The sequence below is a fragment of the Micromys minutus genome (assembly GCF_963924665.1).
Source record: "Micromys minutus genome assembly, chromosome: 1".
NCBI lineage: Eukaryota > Metazoa > Chordata > Mammalia > Rodentia > Muridae > Micromys > Micromys minutus.
Window position 1 is genome coordinate 93,207,145 of NC_137969.1, and position 14,051 is coordinate 93,221,195.

The 14,051-nt window shown below is 39.6% G+C and overlaps 1 protein-coding gene across 1 annotated transcript; it reads right to left on the reverse strand.

The window, feature by feature from the left end:
* Positions 1–786: 786 nt before the first annotated feature.
* LOC308429330 (GTP-binding protein 4-like) lies at positions 787–2,784 on the reverse strand (the record flags this gene model as incomplete). The annotated part of the gene is given in 3 exon segments (XM_080928107.1): positions 787–1,121; positions 1,125–1,623; positions 1,625–2,784. Coding segments are annotated over 3 exon segments (1,905 nt in total). The 3' UTR covers positions 787–875.
* Between the last annotated feature and the right edge of the window lie 11,267 nt (positions 2,785–14,051).

The window sequence follows — 14,051 nt, forward strand, 5'->3', positions numbered from 1 at the left end:
CTGACTGCTCTTCCTGCGGTCCTGAGTTCAATTCCCAGCAACCACATGGTGGGTCACAACCATCTGTAATGGGAACCGATGCTTTTTCTGGTGTGTCAGCACCAGTACAGCAATAGTGTACTCATATACATGAAATTAAACTGTTATTAAAGGAGATCATTACACTTAAAGTGAAGGAACTTATTCTGAACTGGAAGTTTAAGAAGGTACCATAATAGTAAAACTCTGTCTTGCTGACCTTTCAATTAGTAGAAACAGTAGTCAAAAGGATTACTATTCCCAGGAAGCAACTTCATACGAAGCCTGCTACAACTGTGGTCCAAGCATGGTGGGGTCCATCCCAGTTTAGAAGCTAAATGTGGCAGGATCACCCATGTTGTTTCGATCCTGGAAACAAGAGTGATGCAAAATTTAAAGTCATGGACGCTTGCTCTGTGGTTTCAGTTCAGCACTGTTCCAACAACCTGTGTTTGGCAGAGTCAGAGCCCCAGTTAAGAGAGTGTGAGAGAGCCCTGAAGATGCAGTCTCAGGTTCATACTGAAATCCCAAGATGTTGGTATTCACAAGCTATGAGGCATCTCCCTTAGACAGCTGTATATAGGGAGTGGAACTAACCAAACTGAGAGATATATGAGAGATTGTAGGGATAGGGCCATCTGAGTTCTTTATAATTGGTACTCTTTGTGCCCGAGACAGAGCCACAGGATTTGGTGTTTGCCTTACTGGGTGACTTGTCTTTCTTTCTTTTTTTTTTTTTTTTCATTTCCATTGTTTCTTTTGGTTAACAGATGATGTTTCCAAATTCTACAAAACAAGCCACACCACACCCAGAAATAATCAGGCGTCTGGTTACACTATCCCAACTGAAGAGGACATTATCTCCTGTCCTTTTTACCAGCTTTCCTCTTCCCAGAGAGCAAATGCTTGGGCTTCATATCAAACACATGTCTATCTGCTTCCCCTTTCTTCCCCAAGCGATTCATCTTCTTCTGAGCTTTCTTCATCATAGTCTTGGCCTTCTTCACCATCTTGACATCCCGAAGACCAGAAACATCACGAGGGGTTTTAGAGCAACTCCGGCTCCGACTCCGGACCACGGAAGAGGGTGGAACAGATTCTTCTCATTTTCTTTTCCTAGTGACACTCTGAGATCTCCTTGCCTGGACTGCATAGTGGGCATTGTCTTTATCATCCATGTCCATGCCAAGGCTGCGCATCTCATTCTCTAAGTCTGCCCGCTGAACCTTCTTAGCAGTTCGAGGCATCCTGGGTCCCTGTGTATTCTTTTCTTTGGACTGTAGGATTTTCAACTTCTTCTTTTCTCTAATTTGCTTTGCCAGCTGTCGGATTTCCATCATTTCCTCATCTTCACTCTCAGAGTCACTGTCATACTCCCCAGCAGCTGTTCTTAGCTCTTCTTCCTTTTCCAATTCTTCTAATTTCTTCATGATAGCAGGATCAATATAATCAGCAACATTGTGGCCTTCCCAAATCTCTGGTATCTTATCATATTTCTCAGATGAATTCATTAAGTCCCAGTATTTCTGGAGATCCAAAATATAATCATCTCCCATTTCCAGCTCAAGATCCCGTTCCCTCTTCTTCTTGGGCTCTTCGATCTCTTCTCTTCCTTCGAGCTATCACTCCTTCTGGGATGAAAGGGGGTCTCTCCTTATCGTCTCTCTTGTTCAGCACAGCCAAGTCCAATCTGTTCAGAACCTCATTCACTTTGTTTCCTTTCATTTTCGTTTCTACTCGATGAGCCAAAAGCCTATCACAAGCCTCTGTTTTGACTTGAATGACACCTTCCTCAGTCAGTGTGCTGGTCTCGATGACAGGGAATCCTTCAGCCTGCAAGTCTAGAAATATTTTCTGATCCTCTTCAGAAAGTTCAGCTACTCTCTTCACATCACATTTGTTTGCTACAACAATAAGAGGCTTGTTGATAAACAGGGGTCTGATATTCTGGAAGAGTTCTAATTGCTCCTTCAACCCATGTCCACACTGCTCAGACAAATCCATCACATACAGAACTGCAGCTCGAAGGTGGGCCAGGGCTGTGATGGCCTGCATTTCAATGGTGTTTCGATCCTCCAAGGGATGATCCAAAATCCCTGGGGTATCTACAACCTGCCAGCGCAGATACTTATAATCCATGTGCCCAACAAACAGAGATTTGGTGGTAAATGCATACGGCTGAACATCCACATCTGCTCTTGTCACCTTATTGATGAAGCTGGATTTCCCAACATTTGGATAGCCACACAAAAGCAGAGTCCTCGTATTTGGATCAATGGTTGGCAAGCGGGATAAATGTTGACGTACTTGCTCCAAATACTCAAAACTCTGCCTCTGTCTCTTAATAATAGTACACATTCGTCCAAAGGCAGCACGCTTCAGCTGCTTGCATCGGTACAGAGAATCACCATATTTCATAAGTCGCACGTAATCTTTAGCAACATTGTCCACCAAGTTTTTGGCAATATTTATTTGACCTAGAGCCAACTTGTAGTGATCCTTGTCATACAGAATATTCATCAAGTCAGTGTAAAACGGATGGATATCATCCAATTTGGGGAAATCAGACAGGATCTGTGACAGTCTGTCATGGTAATTCTGTTGAGTAAATTTTACTTTTCTCATATAAAAATGTCGAATTCGATGAATTTGATAATGTTTATGAATAACCGTTGGAGTCTTTTGTTGAGTCTTGGATAACGTCAGGTCTATAAAGTCCTTGGCTGACGGGACCACCGTAATTTTCTTGAAGTTGTAATGCGCCATGCCGGCGATGCCGCGCACGAGGAAACCTGGAGAAGCGGAGGACCGGACTGACTTGTCTTTCTATAATCTTTCCTATGTACCTATTCTTGTCCATTGGAAAGGGAAGGAATACTGTGTCATTGAATGTTATAAAAAATATAATGTTTTCTGACTTTACAAGTTATAGCAGTTCAACTTGTGAAGACTACCTCAAGTATGGAAAGAGACTTTGGATATTTGAACAGTATAGTGACTGCTGCAGAATTTGAGGATCAATCAAGTTGAACTGTATGTATTTTCATTGTGGAATGAGCCTGCACCTGTTGTGACCAGCATTACCATGCAGTTAATCAGAATCAGAAAGCTCCCAGATAGGATGATGTCTTTGAACCTTTGCTTCTCCATGGTGGCTTCCCTTGGGAAAATATGGAAGCTTTTGTAGAAGAACCCTTCTAGATGCAGTTTCTTCTCAGGATGGGAGTTGAGTGTTTATAGACAAAACCCATCTCTTGTTCTTTGAGTCCGCTGTGTTGTGGATAAAACTGATCCTTCAGCCTCCTTCCTAAGCTTTCACCACTGGAGACTCTGTAAATCACATAAGATACAGTAGCAGCGATTCAGTGCTCAGCTGTTTTGCTAGCCTAGTATTTTTGTTTTTGTTCGTTTCTATTTGCTTGTTTTTTTTTTTTTTTTGCTTTGTTTTTTTTTTTTTAACTTGTTCATAACTGAGATTTTACTGGCCGAGGAGTACACAGTCATCCCAATTCTTATCCCAGGTACCCAAACTCTGAAGAGCTACATTGAGTCCATGTATGCAAACAAAGAGCTACATCTTGTTTTTTCTTTGAACTCATTCCAGTGATGTTCCAGCCTCAAATGTGGCAAGTTTCCCTAAGACCTCACATAACAACCAAATGCTCATAATGCTCAGTTCCACTGACCCACAATTTTATGCCACACACAGAACATACTCAAAGTTTCCATCTTTCTCAGCACATTGTCACAACAGTTAGGAAAATGGACTGACATGACCACAGGCATCAAGTTCTGACAGGTCAAGGACCAAAGACTGGCTTTCTTACAAAACGGTTCTACTAGTAACACGGGAGCAGATATCACTGAAAATATTCCAGACACGAATGCACGGCTGAGACCCCAAACTGCCATTTAGTATGCTTTGTTATTATAGGATATAAAACTAGCCCCCTCTACGGAATGTTATGGTGACCCCCGAGACAGTCACAGCCTCTCCTGATTCAGTATCCTGCTATTTTAAAACAAACAACCAGCAAATGATTTAACCTCTTAAAAAATTTACACTTAAAAATGGGATGAGGTAGGATTCCCTCACCTTTTAAAAATGTTTCTAGAGCTACTAAAAATCTCGAATTTATAAAAGAGTTGATAAAAATAATCCTCTGGATTGTACAAGAAGGGACGCAGAGACCGCTGTCAGACGTGATGGATGCTTAGTCGGATTGGGCTGCTTTCTGTTCATAGGCTGGACTCTGGTTTTCTGTCTCTGCATCTTCTGCCGGTAGATCTGTAGTTTGTCCTTCGCTCTTCTCCTCCCTTTTATCTGCACTGCATACACCATGCTGGCATCCAACTAAATGAGATACTTTTGCTTCTGTGTCCTAAATGCAGGGATAAAGGGCCTGAGCCATTAGAGCCATCTTGCTGATTCTTTTTGGTAGTTAGAAATTGTTCTTATAATCTCTCTGATGTGTGCTAAGTATTATTTCTCTTATGGCTTGCCCCTTTCTCTTTATGTTAATCCCATCCCAAGGGCACAGAAATGATGGGTTAACCTCATTTTTAGTTTCTTTCTAAAATTATGTGGTGGTAGTTTGGTTAGAACTTCTGCGTCAGGAAATTGGTGGGGGAAGCACCAGAATTATATGAACATACTGTCAATGAAGTGTGTATGTTCAGTGTTATTATTGCCATGTCTTAAAAAAACATTTCTGGAATATTTTAGAATGCAGTGACTTATGAGGATGTGCATGTGAACTTCACTCAGGAAGAGTGGGCTTTGCTGGATCCTTCCCAGAAGAAGCTTTATAAAGATGTCATGCTAGAGACCTACAGGAACCTCAATACTATAGGTAAGACTGAATTTTCTTTCCCTTTTTAAAATAAGGGACAACTGTTTCTGTATTTTGATGCTCTTTTGTAGTTTCAACTAAGGAGGAAGAGGAATGAGGAAAAATCAGGCATGGCTCTAAGTTTCACAGAAAATAATAACAAAAGTTTTAAATAGTTTCCAATATTATATCATATACTTTCTGGCACTGTATTATAGGCTTTGATTGGGAAGACCACAATTTTGAAGAACATCATCAGAGTTCTAGAAGTCATGGAAGGTAATTTTCATGTGCAAGCCCATAAAAATATGCCTCTGAAGGAATTTTATATTGCCCTGGAAGGTTTAAGGAAAAGAAAACATGTAAATCAGAACACCTTTAAGTGTACTGATGATTATTAAATTCTCACAAAACCATGTTATTCAATTTCAGGTATCTGAATTTTCTTTGTGAGGCATTCCTTTAAGAAATGAGACATGGAAACAGTGCCTTATCAGTATCACCATTTGAATGATAGAACTTTTAGAGCTACACTTTAAAGGCGCTCTTTCATTGATTTCTTCTAATACCATCCTTATACTGTAAAAGCTATACATATTGAATAGGTGAAAAATACATGTCCACGAACCTCCACTAAGCAAATAGTGTATTATAAAGCTGGTGTTACATACTTGGAGTGATGTTGTTAAATGCACTGAGAGGGGCAGTTTATGAGTGGGAATAAGGTTGTTGTGGAGTAGCCTTTATCCACATACCACATGTGTTATGAAGAACAAAAAGTCAAACTGTATGGATTCAATATGGAATCCTTTTCTTTTCTAGTCTTCCTTTAATAACGGATATTGACAGAAGCAATGAACTTCTTTTTTTACCCCAGAGGAAGTAGAGGATTCATAGTAGTCCCCAGTTAGAGTACACTGATTGGGTTTGAAACGAGGTTACAGTTAAATGTTTTTCCAACTTCATTAGGAATACATCCACAAGCTCACACTGTAGAACATAGTCTTGAGTGCTAGCAATGTGGAAAGTCCTCTATTTGTTCTGGTTCACTTTGCAAATGTAGAGTGACACAAACCACAGGAAAATCTGGGAATGCTGTCAGAGTGGCAAAACTTTCAGTTCTTCCAACTTCTTTAAAATATTAAAAAAAAAAAACCTTCCTTAGGGGAAAAATGCATAAATCTGAGCTATGTAATAAATGCTCTTACCATCACAAGTATCTTCGAAGATGAAAAACTACCCATAATGAAAGGGAATCCCATAAATTTAAACAAAGTGATACAACTTTGTGTTGATTCTTTTCTACATTTAGACAAACTGTAAAATTATTTCATATTGATGAAAAGATTCATCAGTGTAATGAATGGTAAAGCTTTCACATGTGCTAATTTATCTTCACAGGCATGAAAAAAGTCATACTGGAGAGAAAACCTATGAATATCCTCAGTATAAAGCCTTTGCATACCACTGTCATGATCAAAGGCACGAAAGCATTCATACTGAAAAGAAACCCTGTGAAGTTATTCAATATGTAAAAGTCTTTGCCCATCACAGTCATCTCCAAGTACATAAAAGAACACCAACTCTCCAGAACCCCTATTTATGTAATCAGTGTGGTAAAGCCTTTGCAAATCACAGTCATCTTAAAAGCCATGAAAGAATTCATACTAGAGAGAAATCCTATGAATGTAGTCAATGTGGTAAAACCTTTGCAAATCATAGCCATCTTCAAAGGCATGAAGTTATTCATACTGGAGAGAAACCCTATGAATGTAGCCAATGTGGGCAAGCCTTTCCCTATCACAGGAGTCTTCAAATGCATGAAAGAACTCATACTGGAGAGAAACCCTACAAATGTAATCAATGTGATAAAGCCTTTACAAATCACACTGGTCTCCTAAGACATAAAAGGACACATAGTGGAGAGAAACCCTATGAATGTAACCAATGTGGTAAAACCTTTTCACAACACTATAATTGCCTAATGCATACAAGAACACATACTGGAGAGAAACCCTATAAATGTAACCAATGTGGCAAAGCCTTTTCGTATCTCAGGAGTCTTCAAATGCATGAAAGAATTCATACTGGAGAGAAACCCTACCGATGTAATCAATGTGATAAAGCCTTCTCACGGCACAGTAGTCTCCAACTGCATAAAAGAACTCATACTGGAGAGAAACCTTACAAATGTAATCAATGTGATAAAGCTTTTTCACAACACAGTCATCTCAGAATTCATAAAAGAACACATACAGGAGAGAAACCCTATGAATGTTGTCAATGTGGTAAAACCTTTGCATGTTATAGTCGTCTTCAAAGGCATAGAAGAATTCATGATGTAAAAAAAAGCCTATGAATATACTTAATGTGGTGAAGTCTATCAATTTCCATAGTTTTTATTCTCAAGAATATAGGCATATTGGCTAGAAACTTCTCTGAAAATAAAAAAGTGTGGTAAAGCATTTGCTCAACACAGATGTCTCATAATGCAGAAAGGAGCACATACAGGAGAGACATCTTATGAAGATTGAATACATAAAACTGCACATAGTGGAGAGAAACCGTACAAATTTTATATATATAATAAGGGATTTTCACATATATCTCAGAACATAGAACACAGAGGTGAGAGAAACTCTGTGAATGTGTTCAACACAGTGGAAGATTTTGCATATCATAGTAATCTCTGAGTACGTAAAAGAACATATACTAGAGAGAAAGCCTTTCAATATGGTAAAGCCTTTGCATGTCACAGTTATCTTTTAATATATAAAATAACATTATGGTAAGAATCCTTATGAATATAAGCACTGTGGTAAAACCTATGCATGGACTGGTAGTTTTTAAGGTCACGAGAAAAGGCCATAATGTAGAGAAACACTTTGCATGTAGTGAGTGTGGTAAAGTTTTGCACTTCCTGCTTTCTTTATACAAGAGTAAAACATTTCGCATGTTGACAATCAGTTAAAGATTTTGTATACTACAGTAGCCTTTAGCCAACTTACTCACATTAAATTATACAAGATTACTTTTGAGGAAAAAAAATCTCTTGACAAGTGTCAACAATCTGATCAAAGGTAATTATGTCTCTGTTTTTTCTATCTTCAAACTCATATGGACAAAAACCTAAGTATTTTAACTATAAGGTAACTGGCTTAGATTTCACAATTCCCTTCTATTACATGAAAAAAACCCTCACTCAGCTATAATAGATGTAATGGGAGTGTGTTGGTGTTTTTTCTTTTGCTGTGGTAAAATGTTTAAGGCAATTTACAGAAACCTTTCAATTGACTTACAGTTCCAGAGAGATATGGGATCATCATGATGGTGTCATGGCAACAAGTGTTAAACTTGCAGACATTCTCAACCTGTTGCATCAAAGAGAGTATGAGAACTAGAAATGGTGTGAGGGTGTAAAATCTCAAGTCCACCCCCAGTGACATATTTCCTCTAGTAGAACAGCATTTTCTAAATTTCCCTAAATGATACCACCAACTGAGCTGAGAAGGATTGGTTTCCCTGACCTAAAGCCCACATACTTGCTTTCTGTTACATGAGCCAATTCTTCATGAATAAAAGCTCTGGGTAGGCCTTGAGATGCTTCAAGCCCTGTGTTATAGGAATGAATGCATTGCATATAGAAGAACATTCATGAGGAAAATTTAGTTTTACTACTTGTGCTAATTTAATTGAGATGGTTGTATGTCTTTGTTTGAGTATATGCATGCACATGCTGATTTCCAAGAAAATTAAACTTTTAGATCTTCTAGTAGTGGGAATTATGGGATGTTGTTGCATACCTGCTAAGCTTGTTCCTGGGAAAAATTATCTTAATTGTTTAGCCACATCTCTAGCACTGTGTACTGGCTAGTTTTGTGAGTCAACTTGATACAAGGTGAAGTTCTCACAGAGAAAGGAGCCTCAGTTGAGAAAATGCCTCCATGAGATTCAGCTGTAATACATTTTTTAAATTAGTGGTCAAGTGGGGAGAGCCCAGCCCATTGTGCCCATTGTGGTTGGTGCCATCCCTGGGCTGGTGATCCTGGGTTCTTTAAGAAAGCAAGCTGAACAAGGCAAGGGAAGCAAGCCAGTAAGCAGCATTTCTCTATGGCCTCTCCATCAGCTTCTGCTTCCAAGTTTCTGCCTTGTGTGAGTTCCTGTCCTGACTTCCTTTGGTGATGAACAGCAATGTTGAAGTGTAAGCAAAATAAACCCTTTCCTACCCAACTTGCTCCTTGGTCATAGTGTTTTGGGCAGGAATAGAAACCCTGACTAAGACAAATTGGTACTGGGAGTAGAATGTTCCTGTGACAACCTGACAATGTTTTGGGGAGGACAGGTTTGGGATGTTAAGAGCTCAGTGGCATGTGTTGTAGGGGCCTGGAAGATAATGTTGAGAATAGTGCAGAAGATGGAGGCCTGGCTTGTGAAGTATCAGAGGGAAGAGTAAAGATTTATCAGGACCATTGCTGTTTTGATTGTGAAGATTCTGTGGATTTGATTAGCTGGGACTGAAGAATCAGCTGTGATTAACAAGATACCAGAACTACTAAAGAAAAACCTTTGCATTACTGGGACTATTGATGCTGGTCAGCTAGAGCTAAGAAATTAGTGGTGATTAAGAAGGACCAGCATCACTGAGGTGAAATCTTCTGGGAAGTGTTTTCTGAGAGTACAAAGAAGCTGTGTTCCAGAGATATCAAAGGTTGTACCTAGTCCTGTAGCTGGACTTGGTAATGTGAAAGAGTTACCCAGATGGTACTGGCTTTTAAGACATGCAGGGGTCATGAAGAGCAGCTGAGGCTTGGCAGTATGAGAGGCCATAGAAGGCCACTGGTGAAGGTGCAGACTCAGTTGCAGTTGACAGCCCAAGACTGAAGGGGTAATGCAAGGGATTTGACACTTGCCATTGAAAGACCCTCAAAGTTAGGACCCCCATGCTTCATCCCAGGAGAGGCGACACCCAAAGTCACTCTGGAGAATTGGTCTTGATGCAAACAGCAAGAGGATTTTTATTCCAAGCGCACTGGGGCCCACAGTCATACACCATGCAAGGGTAGAGGACTGCGGACTCTGAGTGCAGGATTGAGACAGCTTTTATAGGGTTTCCGACAAAGCCCACACAGCATAAACCAATTACTTCATAATATTAAGAGCCTTCGAGGTGTGGGCCAATCAAATTGTACCACTTAATAGGTTCTAGGCCAATCATTTTAACTAAGCCCACGCTCTGGGGGCCAATCATCTTGAAGGTATGAATTTGTGTGGGCTTATGGGTGGGGTGACAATTGCAGTTTCGATAGGTCACTAGGGCAGGGTGGGTGGGTCTATAGTGCAAGCAGTTTATAGAATTCAGATAAGCTGTTAGCTCATTTCCTGTTAACTTAATTAGGCCAGAATCATGTGTCCAAGGGCTTGTCCTATGCCCTTTGACCCAGTTTCATACAGAAAGCAGGCTCTGAAACAGCAAGAAGTGACCTTTTACCTATTTATTGGCAGAGAGCAGGGTCTGGAATTTGAGGTATTTAGGGCTTCTTAAGAGTGGGAGTTAGGGTTCCTCCAGAGTGAGGGAGTATTTCTAAACTTCTAACTCCTTGAGGTCATAGGAGGGTTAGGCTGTATTTTCTATCCTTTCACTACCATGAAGAGAGACTATGAGCAGCTGTTAGTGAAGCCTAGTTGCACCAGAAGATCCCAGTATGTTGGAGATGCTAATGTCATGATAACCAAGAACAGCAGTGTCAGTAGAGTGGATGAACTTGAGCTTAGAGTGCTAAAGGAGTGACAGCAGCCCTTTGGAGGAGCCCAGAAGATCCCAGACATTGAGTTTGTTTTGCTTTATGATTGTGACTGTGCCCTGATATCTTTCCCTCTTGAATTAAGAAAATATTTTTGTGGAGCCCATGAATGACCCCCAAATTGGGGAAGCCCCTCACTCTAGTACCGGGAGAACTCGAACCCAAGAACTCACAGAGATCCAATCTTGCTGCAATCAAGCAAGAGGTTTATTGGGGGAGGGGGAAAAGCCAGAGCACTGGGGACGACACATATCTCATGCAGGAGATAGAGGAGTTGACCCTGAACTCAATTATGGGGACATATTTATAGGAAAAATTACATAGGTAGTTAGCAACAAGCACATAGCAATTTCATTGGTTCATTCAAATGGGCACACTCTGTCTGCTTTTGGATTATGAATCAACTCCAGACCTTTCTGTTTTGGGGCACACTGACCTTCATACTAGTTTTTCTCAGGACTGCAGAGTTAGACCTTATCAAGACCAGGTGGTCTGCAGTTTTTGTTCTCAGCCTTGAGACGTACTTGTCCTCAAGGCAGGGTTAGTGGGGGCTAACTTGAAATTTTAACTTTCACCCACAGCTAAAAGACTTTGAATTGTAAAAAAACAACAACAACAACAAAAAAAAACCCTGAATTTCAAAGATATTGGATATTTTAAATGGATTGAAATTGTAATATGTAAAGACTAACTTTTTAAAAGTTATTTAGATATGGGGGATCAATAAGAAAGTAAGGATTGAGGCTTAATAGTGATGTGTTTGTGTGTCAAGTTGACAAGGAGTCAGTTGTACTGGCTGATTTTATGTATCAACTTGACACAAGCCAGAGTTATCACAGAGAAAGGAGCCTCAGTTGAGGAAATGCCTCCATGAGATCCAGCTGTAAGGCATTTTCTCAATTAGTGATCAAGTAGGGAGGGCCCAGTCATTGTGAGTGGTACCATTTCTGGGATGGAGGTCCTGGATTCTATAAAAAGCAAGCTCTGCAAGGCAGGGGAAGCAATCCAGTAAGCAACATCCTTCCATGGCCTCTGCATCAGCTTCTGCCTCCAAAGTTTCTGCCTCGTGTGAGTTCCTGTCTTGACTTCCTTTGGTGATGAACAGCAATGTGGAAGTGTAAGCTGAATAAACCCTTTCCTCCCCAACTTGCTTCTTGGTCATAGTGTTTTGGGAAGGAATAGAAACCCTGACTATAACACCCTCTAAATATTTTAAAGACTTTAAATATTATCTTGATGTTAAGAAATAGGAAGAAACTCATACAGGCAAAACCCTATCTAAAAACAATAAATTTGGTTACTGGTAAGCCTGATGACCGGAGTTAAGTTTCTGAGAGACCAATATTATGTAGAAAGGTTCTCTGATTTCTACACCTAGGTCCTGGCATATATATGCTGACACACCAGTAGTTACATAATTTATTTGTAAACCCAAATAAGGAACAATGAGGTCACTTGCAGCCAAATGTTTCTTGGGTTTTATTTCTAGAATTCTTAGTGGAAGTAGATTATAGATGCCTATGAGGTGTTCAGTGACTGTCACATTAACACCACAGCACAGACATATACTCACAAACACTTCAAACATGTTTAAATATAAGAAATTAATGAAGCACAGGAAATATCTTTTTAAAAAGATTTATTTATTATATATATAAGTACACTGTAGCTGTCTTCAGACACACCAGAAGAAGGCATCAGAACTCATTAAAGATGTTTGTGAGCCACCATGTGTTGCTGCAGATTGAACTCAGGACCTCTGGAAGAGCAGTGCTTTTAACCATTGAGTCAGCTCTCCAGCCCCAGAAAGTATTTTAATTATTGACAACATAAGAAATGATTTACCAGTTTAAATCATTATTGTAAAACTCAATAAATTCATCAAAACCATAATGGTTCTGTTTTGATTATTCCTTATCCTTACATTTTCCTATTCAAAGATAATTCATTTTTATACATCTCAGCAGGCTAAGCAGTATATACCAGTAATCCCAGCACAGTGGCATGCCAATCCCTCCGACTTTGAGGCCAGCCTGGTGCACAGTGAGTTTCTGGACAACTATGTTATAGAGATATTCTCTCTCTCAGAAAAAAATCCCAGAAGTAAGAGCATGTCTCACAGGATGGAAGTTTTTCTAGTGTAATTTTTGACTGGGCTCTGGACTTCTTTGGCAGCATTGTAGCCAGAATGACAGAAATGACTGCTGTACCCTGCTGTAATTTATGCTGCCTGTGAGGAGAGAAAAGTACTTACCAACATGAACCACGTTCTGCATAGAACCACGTTCTGAATTCCTGATACCAGCAAAACATTCAGTTAGTTCTCAGTGGTGATTACTCTAGGTGTTGTCTGAGGAACCCCAACCTCAAACAGAAGTCACTCTGAGACTGGGGAAATCCGCATTTACAAAGAGTCATGGGGTGTGGATGAACTGTTAGGGAGGGGAGTTGGATGTGAAAGAAAGAGAATGAAACAGAGTACAGTGTTTAGGATGTACCTCTGAACCAGTTCATACCTAACATAATAAAAGCAATTTATGGCAAACCAACAGCCAACATCAAATTAAATGGAGAGAGGTCTTGCTTGTCTAACAAACAAGTGAGCTCAATTGCTTATATTTACAGGAGGCTCACAGCTATACATTATTCAATTTAAGTGTGTACCATATTTATGAAATGGAAACTTTATAATAATACAAAATAACAGATTAAAAAACACGGGATTATTTCTATTATATACATAAACTTGCTTGGTTTGCTTTAATTGCATTATAAGATAGAAGCACTTTTGAAAACATGGCTGTCCCTATTTTCATGTGTATCTTTTTATGTGTGAGAGAGAATATTCCCGTGTGTGTGAATGACAAACCAGAGAGAAGGTGTGAGATGATCTGGATCTGCATTAGTAGGTAGTTAACATGAATGTTGGTATCTCAACTCAGCTCACCCCAAGCAAAATGCTTCCTGGGTGACCTGCAGAGCTTGCAGACTCCTTTTCATCCAATTACAAAAAAGACTCTCACAGATTTACACCAAAATTTAAATTAACAAAGGAGCAAATAAATTAATCCAGGAAACATGAAACTCAGTATTTAGATACTAGTTATAAGACTAGGTTAAAGTCATGGGGACCGTCCTTAGTAACCATGATATGAGACCAAATAATCACCGTTTTTCTAGGGCTGCATCTTCCACTGCCCTTGTCATACCTGCTGTGTGTAGAGAAAATTCCAGGAATAAAGGCCCAAATACATTCAAGTCCTCATCAGAAGCCCTGAGGACTCTCATCTAGGATGAATTACAATTTCAGTGTTAACTATGGTTATATTTATTTAGCAGAAAAATAGATTCAAAACTGCCAGAAAAAATAAAGGAGACCCCTAAGTTGTTATATTTCTGT